Source organism: Monodon monoceros, unplaced genomic scaffold, assembly GCF_005190385.1.
Source record: "Monodon monoceros isolate NGI ecotype Baffin Bay Population unplaced genomic scaffold, NGI_Narwhal_1 Super_Scaffold_8, whole genome shotgun sequence".
NCBI lineage: Eukaryota > Metazoa > Chordata > Mammalia > Artiodactyla > Monodontidae > Monodon > Monodon monoceros.
This window is the reverse complement of record NW_021703785.1, coordinates 72,610,355-72,623,871: the sequence shown is the minus strand read 5'-3', so window position 1 is coordinate 72,623,871 and position 13,517 is coordinate 72,610,355. Positions and strand designations below refer to the sequence as shown.

Here is a 13,517-nt window from a genome sequence, read left to right as displayed (position 1 = left end):
CTGTCCCCACAAACTCATCTCCTCTGCAAAGTAAAAATCGACGCGGCTGTGGACTGGGTCCTGGGTCCAGTCCCTGGTTGGCGAACTGAGATCCCACAAGCTGTGCGGTGCAGCCAAAAAAAGAGAAAAATCTGTTGCAGATAAGGTGTCCCTTTACTTCAGCGCTTGTTTCCTAAGGACAAGAATGTTTTCTTACACAACAGCGTGATTAATGCTAATTTCCTAATTTTGTCTGTATGTTTTACTATATCTATAGTTTTATAAAATCAGAGTTACATATGTCTGTATATGTAGAGAGAGAAGTCTAGAAGGCTGCTCAGAAATGTGGACAGTGTCTTGCAGCTTATGGAATTAAGGAAGATTCATTTTTTAATTTCTGATCTAATCGCTCTATTTTTAAAGTTTTTTTCTTCAGTGAATGTGTATTATCTTTGTAACCAAAAGTACATACCGCTTCAGTGAACATAATAGTTTGCAAAGCTGTGTGCACATAGGTGGTTACTCTTTACGATACATTCCTAGCAGTAAAAAAACAAAAAGCTGTGTGCGTGTGGAGTTAAAGGGTTTAGACATTTATGTTCTGCACTGCATGGCTAGCCCGCTCTGCAGAAACCCTGTGCTCTTTCCGCCCGCGTCAGCCATAGGTGAAAGTCTCATTTCACGTACCGTCTCCTCATTCCTCTTCATCCTTATTTTCATTGTAGTAAAATAGACATCACCTTAAATTTACCGTTTTAGCCGTTTCTCAGTGTACAGTTGGGGGTCATTAAGCACGTTCACATCGTTGTGCCACCATCACCACCATCCCCAGAGCTTCTCCACGACCCGAAACTGAAACCCTGGCCCCTTTAAACACTCACCCCCTATTCTTCCTGCCCTCCAGCCCCTGGGACCCACCATCCTACTCTCTGTCTCCAGGAATTTGACTCTTCCGGGTCCTTCATAGAAGTGGTCCATCATTTTTAAGATAAGAAAAAAGAGAAAAAATTAAACCTCATAACCCCTTTCCCCCTGAAAGTCACCCAAAGGGGAATAGCTAAATTTTCAAGAGCAGTGTTGAACTGGTATAAACAAGCACAGCGCCTCACAGCCCTGCTGGCTTTCCTAGGGCCCGTGCATCTCATCCCATCCCCGTGCTGTGACGGGGCCTGCAGCGTCGGCCGGGAGACTCCTGCTTGTAGGGTGCACTCCAAGGACATTCTTCAGGACAGGTAAATGGGTGTTTTTAATCTATATAATTTCGTGTTCCTGCGTGCAAATATACAGGCTACTCATGTACCAATTTTCATGGGAAACTATGGGACATCACGCTTTTAGTATCATTAATAACATTCTAGACATTGTAGGAGGTGGGAACTTTGGCAAGAATTAGGTAAGTGTCTCAGGGTTACTGATAGCCAGTGTAACATTCTTTATTCTTTATATTCCACTAATTTTGTTTTTCTCTTATATTCATGATTTGTGACACTTCCATCATTTGTAAGTAATTTTTAGCATGTCACATACTCAGAGAATTTTAGAACAGCGATCAAAGGAACTCAATTAAGACCCAGGAAACTGCCTATTTTAGACATCAGGTTAAAGTTTAACTATATTGGTTAGAAGTAGGTATAAAAATTCGGTTTTAAAGTAAACGTAGTAATTTAACTTACTGTATTGAAGCAAGTTTATAACAAAGGAAGCATGAGAATTCTGACTCAATAACTTGTTGTTTATTTCACCTAGAAAACTGAAAAGCATAGCTGGAATGTTGCTTTGTAGTAGGTTTTTCTCCCAGTAGAGTACTTACAGCTCTTTGGAACATGTGTCCAGAAACACAGGTCCAGCGGGGGAAGCAGTGCCGACTTTCTTTGGGTCCCTTTCGAGGTCCATCTGTGGTGAGTTTTCGGACGCCTGGCCTCTGATGCAAAATCCCAGCTGTGGTGACGACATCTCTTCTTGCGATTCTTATCCTGAGCTCCCTGGAGAAGACGTTCACTCTCTCAATCCAGAGAGTGCAAATTCAGCATCCTTGGACTCAAACAGTAGTCGGGGTCTGGTTGGTGGAGCAGTTCCAATTCAAGCTCACCCTGAAAACTTTACAGAAACTACTGATTTATCGAGACTCAACAACTCAGTGCCAGAACCAGCGCTAACTCAGGACGCGCTCACTGCCAGAAATCAGCTGGCTCAGGAGAGAGGAGATGTCTATCACCTGGCCACTCAGCCGTCACCGCAGGTAAGGCAGCGATGGATTCGGTGTGGGCACAGCAGTGACTTAAGGAAGCCCAGAGGGAACAGGACTCTGTCCCCCATTAAATGTGGGGGAACCTGGGGAGAAGCTCTTTCCATCCTTCATAACTTCTTATATGTTATAGGAGAATATATTTAAATTAAATTTCAGGAGTCTTTTTTTTTTAAACTAACAGCTTATCTCTAAGGCCATCCAGGGCAGCCGCATTCTTTTCTCCTCTTGTCACTCCAGCTACCCAGCACCGCACCCCAGCACCATCCTGGCTGAGAGATGAATTAGTTATGGGAGCATCTTGGAAGCAGTTCCTCACCTTTGTCTTCCCCTGTGATGTTCTTCTGCCCAATACCTACATGCTGTCCATTCACGGTCAAGTTAATGAGAATTTAGGTCCCCTATGGCTACCCTTTTCCCTCCTCTCTCTTTCACTGTGGTTCTTCTAGATCGCTTTGCTTTGACTGATTGATCAGTTTGGTTGGAAATTGATTGTTGGTTGTGATCTGGCACCAAATACAGCAGAAGATCCTTCCAGATGGAAGGGTCTGAAATCAGGTTTTGGGGTGGGGCAGGTGGTGACTGAAGGGAGATGGGCTCTGACCCCGGGGGCACCTGGGCCCTGTCCCTGCTTTCTCGTCCAGGTGAGGAGGTGGCCTTTGCTGAATTTGGCTTAACGTGTATAAGCATTCCCTGAATGTGAGCACATACATTGTTGGTGTGAGTCCTTCTGGGAGAACGATGCCGGCCTTGAGTATGAAAGGGCAGAATCGCAGCAACAGGGGCTCCCAGGCCCCGCAAGCCCTGTTCTGCACAGACAGGGCTGCTCTCATCCTTGGGTCCTTCCTGCCCCAGATCAGGGACGCGGCCGATGAGCCACAAGCACGCTGCACGGGCTCCTGGATAGCGCCTCTGTTTCCTTGAGACGTCCTGTCTTTGTCTAATAAAATCAGAAAGAGTCTAAAGTCAGTGTGGACGGAGATAGTTCCTTCTAAGAACACATATGTGGGTTTATGTGCATCTAAACCTGCAGTACTTTTTTTTTTAACTGTGAAGAAAATCTATAAAGCATGTACAGGGAATTCTGTACTGAAAACCTTTGTTGGCTTTGGAGAAAAAACGATGTTGGTTTTCTCATAATAACGGAAATGAAGAAGAGATCCATGAAAGGAGGAAGATCAAACAAATGAGGCAGTTTAAAAAGCACAGACTGCGTACCTCTGTAGCTGGGAAAGCTCACTCACTGACCTTGTTCTTTGGGGCCAGCCTCTGATTTTCACACTGTTCATGAGGATAATAAGAAAAGACTTAAGAGTTGGCCTAGGTGCATATAGGTCTCAGCATGGACGTGGCCCACAGACCTTTGGACAGAGAACCGCCAGCAGCCCAGAGCAGCTAACAAGCCCCGAGAACGGGTGAGAGGAGGACGCAGAAGACAGGATACGGGGCCCTTTGGCAGCTAATCCCAACATCCCAATCGGAAGCCTTGCCGCGCACTCTAAAATGAACATCTTAGGACACTTAATATTTAATCTGAGTCACGTTTTCATTACAAAATGCTGAAGTTTCTTTTCCATCAAGTCACTTCGTTCTGATGATAAACTTGCTTGTGTTACCTTCACGAGTTATTTGTTTCACCTTCTCGTGTATCTACTGTCAGAAGAAAGTCTGAGTGGCTGCGCTGACGGTGCTACCATCGCACTAGCTACAGTTCTTCCGAGTATTGTCAGTAAATAGAATTACTGCTCGTCTTAATTTTGTAGCTTGTCCCCAGTTTTGTGGTGTAAATTCTAAAACTAAGGAATAAAGCATCTCGAAGCCAAGTCGTGTCAGAAGCAACTCAGCCTGCCCTTTTTCCTGTCTATGTTACTGAGGAGGTGGAGGTAGGGTGGATGAGCCCTTTTGTCCCAGCTACATGGATGCAAAATTGTAGAAATGTAGTTTAGTTTGTAAGATTGGTGCATCATGACATGAATTCTTTTCAGAGAGAGTTGTCAAGGTAATCATGATTACATAAAGATACCTTCAACTCAAAGTCTGATGGAAAGTTATAATTACATATAAGATGAATGAGGAAATGTTACATTCAGGTTGCTCCATGTAATTTATTTATTCATTTCTGAGGTAGTTCTCAGTGGCTAAGGACATCACCAAATATTTTTTTAATAAATTTATTTATTTTATTTATTTAGTTTTGGCTTCGTTAGATCTTGGTTGTTGCACGCGGGCTTTCTCTAGTTGTGGTGAGCAGGGCTACTCTTCCTTGCAGTGCGCGGGCTTCTCATTGCGGTGCCTTCTCTTGCTGCGGAGCATGGGTTCTAGGCACGCGGACTTCAGTAGTTGTGGCACACGGGCTCAGTAGTTGTGGCTTGTGGGCTCTAGAGCGCAGGCTCAGGAGTTGTGGCGCACGGGCTTAGTTGCTCCGCAACATGTGGGATCTTCCCGGACCAGGGCTCGAACCCGTGTCTCCTGCATTGGCAGGCGGATTCTCAACCACTGTGCCACCAGGGAAGCCCCACTCCATGTAATTTATTAATGAAAGGTTTTTATAGGCTTTCCAAGATGTGTTGTCTTATAACTATTAGATAATTTCGGCAAATCTAAATAAGACATCCTGAATTCAGGAAAGGGATTGTTAAAATGTAAATCACTTCCATTTTCTCCATATAGTTAAAAATAGCAGGGCTTCCCTGGCGGTGCAGTGGTTGAGAGTCCGCCTGCCGAGGCAGGGGACACGGGTTCGTGCCCCGGTCCGGGAAGATCCCACATGCCGCGGAGCGGCTGGGCCCGTGAGCCATGGCCACTGAGCCTGCACGTCCGGAGCCTGTGCTCCGCAGCGGGAGAGGCCACAACAGTGAGAGGCCCGCGTACAAAAAAAAAAAAAAAAAATAGCAAATAATATTTTGAGCCCATTTTAAGCGAGAATCTTTTTTAAACTCTGAAAAACACTTCTCTTAGTCGTAGTTACTGAACTTACCTCTTGCAAAGAATTTGATTTCGGAAGCTTTCTATTAATGGACCAGAGGGCAGGACTCCTGGCTCCTCAAGTTCAAGTGCAGTGAGCTTGGCCCCTGATGTGGGCTCACTCCTAACTCAGGAGGGCACTGTTTTCCGTTCCGGGGGTGGATGAGGGCAGCTGTTACCAAAACAGCCCCGCCCCTTTTTAAACCATTATTTATTTCTATTTTATTTTCAATGAAACTTTAAATTCCTACCCAGGCACTCACTTGTATTTTAACCTCTATTTCACGTGAATACAAGTTTCATTCACTTGTATTTTAACCTCTATTTCACGTGAATACAAGTTTCATTCACTTGTATTTTAACCTCTATTCACTCTTTTTTCCCCAGCTTTGTGGAGAGGTAATTGACATATAACGTAGCAGAAGTTAAAGGTGTACAGTGTGATGATTCGATTTATTGCCAAGTGCACCAAGGGACTTTTGTCTGTATTTGGTGTGAGGCTCGGATTTCTAATGTGTGATGCATTTGCTTCCAAAAATTTATTTTTACACGGTAGTCTTCCTGTGGGTAGTTTAATGCCACCCAGAGCCTGATAGTGATATGGTTCGGGATAAAGCAAATAGGAGTGAGAGCTGTCTTTAGTCTGTGTGATTCCATTTTAATCAAATGTTCCCTGAACACACCTCCCCAGAAGGGAACCAGGTCTAAGATACTGAGACAGCACTTGCTAAGGTATTTGGGAGAATGAAGCCAGCCTGTTTAATAACAGGAAAAGCTTTCTTTGGTGGTGTTTCTTAACCAACATTTTAAATGTCAACATGAAATAATGGAAGGAATGGTAGAAAAGATATGAGATGGCCTGGGTTCTAGTTTCTCAGTCTATCAGCATCTCTGTTTTTTCCTTATTGGCCAGTTAAGTATAATTTTCCTCCCTGGTAGCATTAATATGGTTGTTATTATCATATCAGTTGATCAACATATATGATAAAGCTATCTTATTATTGAGAGAACCTCAGAAGTTTCTATTTCTAGATAATCTCCTTAGACCTTTGAAAAAAACTTTTTCTATAAATGTGTCTGATAATGTCACTAATGCCAAATTAGTGGTAAGTTAATGAAGGGTTACGGCGTGAATGAAGGTTTCACTCACGTACAATAACACGCAGGTGACCCAAGCCTCACCCCCTCCCAAAGTGAGATCACTGTGCTTTTGTGATAAGGGACAGATCTAAAGGCTGCTCTCTCCCGAGGACGTTTGCCCTGTGACGTATGTGTGAATATTCCAGGGAAGTCATTATAAGAGAAGTCTCATTCCCAGACTCTTTCTAAACTTTCTCCAAGACTTCACAGAAGTTTTAAATTCAAAGACTAAGAATAGCATTAATTATTAACCATCTTTGTTCTTTTAAAGAATAGACTAAAGAATCCTAAAATCTTTACCTACAGTTGCTTTAAAGGAGTGCAACACAGAAACAAGCGTTAAATGTTTGACTGAGGTTGAAAATCAGCAAAAGAATTGTTCATTGATACAGTTTGTTTGGGGCACATTTTCATCTTTTAAGGTCTGCACATATGGAGTGACTGTGGGTTGTTAGGAAATCTTTGTTTTTATTCTCAGAGTACATGGGTACCTGATATTGGGACACCCTTACAGGAACTTCTTGTCCATATATTATAAAATTCATGTGCACAATTAGTAAAAGCTAAGCACTGTAAATGTTTACAGTCACAGTTTAGGGCTTTAATTTGTCAGGTGCTGTGTTCAAAGCTGTCCCTCTGTCACTGTTTCAGGAGGCCGAAAGGACTTGCTTCTTTCTGCAATGAAGTGTCGTATGGAGCCCAAAGGGCAGCCACTCCTCCGCTTATGGACTCAGCACCGTCTGGACCTCGCATGGCTTCTGGGGGAAGAAAGTAAATCTGAACCACACTGATGGCATTTTAAGCCTTTCAACCAGTTGCTTCTGAGCCAGACCAGCTGTAAGCTGAGACCTCAAGGAATACACTCCAAGCACTTCTGAGACTTTGCATCTTTCCTACACAAGAAGCTTCTACGCTACAGGCTGACTTCAGAGACTGACGGGCCAAGTTTGCAGCCACCGAGCTTAGGGGTATAACGAGAAACAGAAATGCATTCATGCTTCTTTTCATGGTGGAGGTGGTTTGCCAAGACTGAAGACCCAGAGTATACATTTTCATTTACATTTTCTTTCCAGAAATAATTTCATATATCCTACTAAAAGTCAGCGTCAGATGAGTTACCTTAGTTTTTAGGTAGCATGGGTTCAAAAGGGAGTGTTTTTATTTCCTGAAGGTCACTTTTTCATCTTCTAAATAATTAGCATAGGAGGTTAGAATTGACTTCACATGGCCTGCCTGAGTCTTGGGTTCATTAGATGATGTTAACTGCCCTAACTGGGAATCAGAAGAGACCAAATCTTGCAGAATTGAGGCTTCTCGCCTCAGCCACGGTCTTGCGAACAGCGGCTGAATTAGTTAACAAGAGGGGCCTGAGTTAGGACATGTGTTTGGGAAAGGACTGCCCATCCCTCTGAGTTAAAAACCCCTTAGCGTGTGCATCCTAGATTAGCAGATTTATGTGAAAATCCATTGATGTGGAAGCATTTGTTACTTGTGTCCCTGGGACTGAGCTTAAAAGATGCAGAATTTCTCTTTTATAGAGAATCGGTATTTATAACAATCTTTTATTTGCATCGTATTTTATACTAAAGGCTTTAGAAATGACAACATATCAGGTTTCCCTGCTACTGAAGCATGCCACCAGGTGAGTAGTCTTAGGAGACTCTGCATATTAGGACCAGAAGAAAAAGCACAGCTTGTAGGCAGCGTTTAGGTGAGTGGATTATAACTGCCGTATAGGGCTCCCACCGATCTCCTAAGCCGCTTCTTCACAGTAATTCCCACCGTAGCCCAACGGCGCTGGATTTAAGAGTCTGGTGCTTCTATGAAGGCGATCCATCCCCTACCACCTTGGTATTTACCTACTAGAATTAGCTCTAGAGCTGAGACAGAAATAACCCAGCTCAGTCATGAACCAGGGGATGGCTCGTTGGCTCATCTCTGCGCCCTGGAGAGGAATTATTTGAGCAGAATTTATTTTTTTTCCTGCTTGAACGTACGTGATCAGCTCTGGCTGTTGTCTTTTAAGTGATTACTATTAGCTCTGTCCCATTTGCACTTAAAAAAGAAATAGACCTTTGAACATCTCTGTGTTAGAGAATGCTGAGATATTTTGTTTCCAAATCAGTCTTCTACCTGACCTTTAAAGTGAGCATTAGAGGGTATTCCTGGGCAGTCCAGTGGTTAGGATTCAGCACTTTCACTGCCGAGGGCCTGGGTTCAATCCCTGGTCAGGGAATTAAGATCCCGCAAGCTGCATGATGCAGCCAAAAAAAAAAAAAAAAAAAGTTTAAAGTGAGCATTAGAAATCTGCCTTTTCCAAGGACATTTTTATCTTCCCTCTTATTGCCCCGTGCTTTGCTCTCTTGCAGTAGTGAGCTCTCACGAGGCCTTTTCCTCGTGCTGGGACTGTCCCTCCGTCTGCAGCTCAGGATCCCTGTGCGGACATGAGCTCACGGTATGTCGTGCACGTGACCTCCGTTCCTTTGACTGAAATGGGAAATTAGAGGGTCTTATGGTAAGGCACAGCCTTTCCTGTCTACCTGGTGTCCAGTCATAGTTGATTGACTTTCTTTTTTCTCTTCCTTTTTTAGCCTAAACCAATGGTTCCTAAGCTCTGGTACTCACCAACTCTTCTGAGACTTGCCCTTAGGAAATATATGTAAAGTATTTAGGACCTGATCACAAGAGGTCCACGAAAATGCAAGTTTCACTCTAATCACATGTGTGCCGTTCGTAGTTTGTAATCTGATCACTTTTGTGGTGACAGAGGGGTGATCAAAGTAGGCCAGGGTTGTGCTCCTTTTTGTAACCTGAGTATATTTTCCACATGTAGAGCCCTCTTTAACTTCAAAGGCAAAAACCCTTGCAGGAGAAAGCTAAGATGGATGGGAATGAGACTTTGGCCACAAATCCTGAAACATCACTTTTGATCAATAGAGAAACACTTAGGGTTAAAAAATTGATTTCATTTGATTCTGCATTTGAAAAATCCTGGATTATTTTGTTGTGGACCATTTTTAAAGTCTTTATTGAACTTGTTACAATATTGCTTCTGTTTTATGTTTTGGGTTTTTTTGACCCCAAGGCATGTGGGATCTTAGCTCCCTGACCAGGGATCGAACCCACACCTCCTGAATTGTAAGGCGAAGTCCTAACCACTGGACCGCCAGGGAAGTCCCGATCCTGGGTTATTTTTATCCAGAGGAAGACGGTTTACTACCATGTGCTACGGAAACATACAATGATGTTATAGCCTGCACTCTTTGTAAATGCTGTAGAGGACAATCCAGTTGGCATTTCATGTCAACATCCTGCAGAACTCAGATAGACTCAGCTGCTAGGGTGCTGAGGCCAGGAACCGCCCCCAGCTAATAACAGGGCTGGGAGTACGGGCACTGCAGAAGCTCACTGACAAGGATGAGATCAGGGTTGGAGAACAAGCACATAAAGGCGTGGGGTTTTCTAATCTTGTGTGTATGGAATGTATTTTTCAAATGTAAATTTTTCTACTTTAGATAAAGTGTTAATGTTGCTGTTACCTAGGTTAAGCACTATTGTCTGTGCTAGTAAAAAAAAAAATAGAAAAGGAAAAACTATCCATCATTGCTTTAAGGCAGTCAGCTTGCGTCAGTTTAGACCCCATCATGACTGTTTTGCATACTGGAATTGATACATTTGTCAATGTTGGTTTCCTTACATAACTAGTTTTGTAAGACCTTTTTTTTATTTGTGAATAAAATTTTTACCTGGTATTCTTATCGACACGTCTGGTGAGAAAATGGTTGATGGTGTGGATGCAGGTATGTGTTCCCCTCCTGCTCTCCATGGAGGGTCTCACTAAGATCTCCTCTTTCCCCATGTATCCCTCTCTGGATTTCAGACTCTAGGAGGGAGATTTGGAATCCTCTGGTTACATCTCTCAGGCTGGTCAAGCTACTGAAAAATGTACTGAGTTATTTGAGAAGCTTTAGTATCAAGGTTTTATCATGACCTCTTTTTTATTTTTTTTTTTCCTTCATTTTGTGACACCGAGAGGGAAGGTCTGAAGAAGGAGAAGTTTTCCGTTCATTCTCTTTTGAGGTCAGTGGGGCGTTCTCCTGGGAGAGGTGGGCTGTGGGAGTGAGGGACGCGCACAGGGCAGCGCTGGTCACCGTGAGAGCGCTTGTTTCTTCCCAGCTCCTTCCCTTCTCCCTTCTCAGCCCCCCTCTTCCTTCCCTTCCTTCCCTCAGTAAAGCTTTGTAAGCTGTTCCTAGATTTTGAGAGGAATTTAGACTTCCTGGAAAAAAATGGCCTATTTTTTTTTTTAATTTAATTTTTATTTTATATTAGAGTAAGTTGATTTACAATGTCATGCTAGTCTCAGGCGTACAGCAAAGTGATTCAGTTCTACATATACATGTATCTGTTCTTTTTCAGGTTCTTTTTCCAAAATAGGTTATTTGAAGTGTCACCGTATTCTCTCAGCTTGGTGTTAAATGTCCCTGTGGACTCCATGAGGGAAGGACATTCATTAGCTTCTCTCCTCTTTCCCAGTGTCCATGCAGACTTGGGAGAGGGGGCCTTGGGGGACCACCAGCTCTCTGAGGAAAGTAGCTCAGATCCTAGGAGGGTCTAACAGGAGGCCCAAAGTATTCTGTCATCACACAGATGACACATTTGCATGATTACAACTATGATGAGTCTGTTTGCAGCTGTCCACTTGTCATTCTGAATATGTCCATTTGTCCCATTTTAACTTGAGAAGTTGTCTGATTTTTTGAAAACGTATTTGGCACCCAAGAAGGTAGGAAAGTACAGCTTAAATGCATCGTTCATTTATATTGAAGCTAAACGGCAATCTGAGAATTTCCACAATCTTCTAGAATTTTGAAGACATTTCACAAAGACCCGGTGGATGATTCTAAAGACGTAATTATCCCAATCAGCCGTCAGCTCTCAGTAATATTGCTTATGTCACATTTCAGCCAGAGGAAGGTTGCAAGGTTTCTACCTTAGAGACTCAGCAGGCCAGGGCCGGGTCCTTTCATAAACCGCCAGTGGCATTTGAAGTAGAGTGATTTCTGGCTGCTTTCAAATTAGCCTTTGCAAGAGACTTGAACGATAAAAAGGTAACCAGCAAAATACTTTCTCCGGAACCATGGGTGGTCTTCTGAAGCAGGTTTCAATGATTCATCTGTGAAGACAGAGGATTCTTTCTTTTTTTATCTTAGTTTCTAATGGCATTAACTATTCCTCCTTAAGACAGAAATAGCTGTGTTCTCTCGGTTTTGTTTGGGGTTGCATGTAGCCAGCAGCGCCCTGCAGAGGGATTTTCCTCCCCTGGGTTGACAGTTTACAGTCAATAGAAGGTCTGCAGAATAGGCTGCAATCCTTTAATTGCAGGTGAGAGAGGCAGGTGCCCACAGCCTCGTACACATCACCCCTCGGTGAATCAGGTAAGAACTGTGTCCCCTGAAATCTAAGCACAAATCTAGCTCCTCTCAGAGGCCTTCTCTGGGAAGAAGCTGTTTCCTGTGTCAGCCCCTCCTTCCTTCCTTCAATATCTTGATATACGTATATAGTCGTATAGGGTATGTGCTCGGTCATAAATGCAGTGCCGAGGTTGAAGCAGACACTAACTATGAGGGAGACAAGCCTTCTAAGTATTTACCAAGTGGGGTGCGATTGTAAGGAGAGTGCAGGTTCCTCTGAGGCGCGAGGGAGCAGCGACGATCTGTGGGCAGTCGGGACGAGCGCGGAAGCTGGGGAACCTTGTTCACGGTGGAGGTCCCCACGAGCAGCACGTGGAGAGGCCCAGCTTGTTCTGGGAGCAGTGGGACCGGGTCTGGGGGAAGCCGAGGCTCCAGCCTGACAAGGGCCTGGTGTGGTGCCCGGGGTGTCGACTCTGCCCTGGAGGGAGTTTACTTGCCTTTAAACAGATGGGTGATGTGCCTTGAAAACCCTGAAATCTCTAGTCTTCCAGAAGCTTGGAAGTTACAAAACTAGGTGAGTTAGACCTCTGGCTGGGAGCAGGGCATGTGGCCAGCTGTGCACGGAGAGGCGGACGGTCAGTCCCCTGTTTGGAAATACCGGGGCTGAGACTCTTCTCTTATCGGACTCACCTTCGTCCTGTTCCGATCTCAGGGGAGACGGGGCTGAGCGCGAGGCACGCGCTTGGGGCTTGGCTGAAGCACCTGCTAAGGTCAGATGCGCGCTCCCCGGTCCCCGAGAGGCCTCGGGTGGGGACGGGACTAACTTCCCAGCCCCAAGGTGGCCATATGTCCCACAGCAGCATTGCTCAGACGCCTGGCCTGAGTCGGCCACTGGGTGACAGGCGTCTGTTCACTCGCTTCTAGATCTGAGCCAGCCGCCTTCATCTGCTGCCATTTTTCCTCAGCCCCTCGCCCTTGTCTTAGAAACGCTGCCACGTTTGCTGTTTGCTCCTCGGGTGGCCGAGCAGCCTGGCACAGAAAATCTCGAAGGCTGGCCCCTGGTTTGGGGCGGGCGGCAAGGCCCGGGGAGCCTGTGTGCAGCCTTTCCTGCTCCCCCAGCTCTCGCTACTGCTCGCCCTGGTCCCCGCGGTGCAGCCTGTCGGCTCCCTGGCACTCAGCACCCCTGCAGGGAGATCTGCCTGGGCAACTTTAACCCCAAATAAATGCCGAGAGAGAGAAGTGGTCAGGTGGCTAGAGATGCAGCCCAAGCAGGAAGGTGAGGGAGGAGCTGCACAGAGAACCCAGGACTCTCCCTGAACCTGCGCCCTCACTGAGGGAAGCGAACCCCATGCGGGTTGCGGGACGGGGGGGGCGGAGCAAATGAGCGGCTGCAGTCACGTGACCCAAGGGTCCCGTTTTCTGCACAATGACTGTGTTACTCCTAATGTCCCTAAAGCCTAGGGAGAGAAACTGGGATTCAGTGTTTTTTCACATGCGCCATTCAAAAGTGGGTAGGGAAGACTCGCGTGTGAGCTTTTGTAGAGAGGAAGCGTTCCTCCTTCCGTTGCTGCTGTCCCCCTCTGTGGCCCTCACCACGTGGCCTAAGGTCTGGGTCCCCGGTTTCCCAGCCATGCAGGTTCCAGCTAACGCGGGGACCGCCTCCTGGGCCGCCCATGGCCGCGGTTCCGTCCACGCAGAGCGCCCACAACGCATCCAGGAGGGGAGCTCAGGTTGCATCCGAGTCCCATCCGACCGTGAACGTTGTATTCCCTCGAGGA

At 45.4% G+C, this 13,517-nt stretch overlaps 1 protein-coding gene across 2 annotated transcripts in view; it reads left to right on the top strand.

Moving 5' to 3' along the window:
- The window catches only part of TNFRSF19 (TNF receptor superfamily member 19), an 87,049-nt gene extending 76,977 nt beyond the window's left edge, over positions 1-10,072 (top strand). For both annotated transcript variants that reach the window (XM_029210410.1, XM_029210409.1), the window contains exons 8-10: positions 1,109-1,211; positions 1,813-2,218; positions 6,980-10,072. In XM_029210410.1, the coding sequence (XP_029066243.1) occupies positions 1,109-1,211; positions 1,813-2,218; positions 6,980-7,012 (542 nt within the window). In that variant the 3' untranslated portion in view covers positions 7,013-10,072. The remainder of the gene's footprint in view (positions 1-1,108; positions 1,212-1,812; positions 2,219-6,979) is intronic.
- Positions 10,073-13,517: the final 3,445 nt, after the last annotated feature.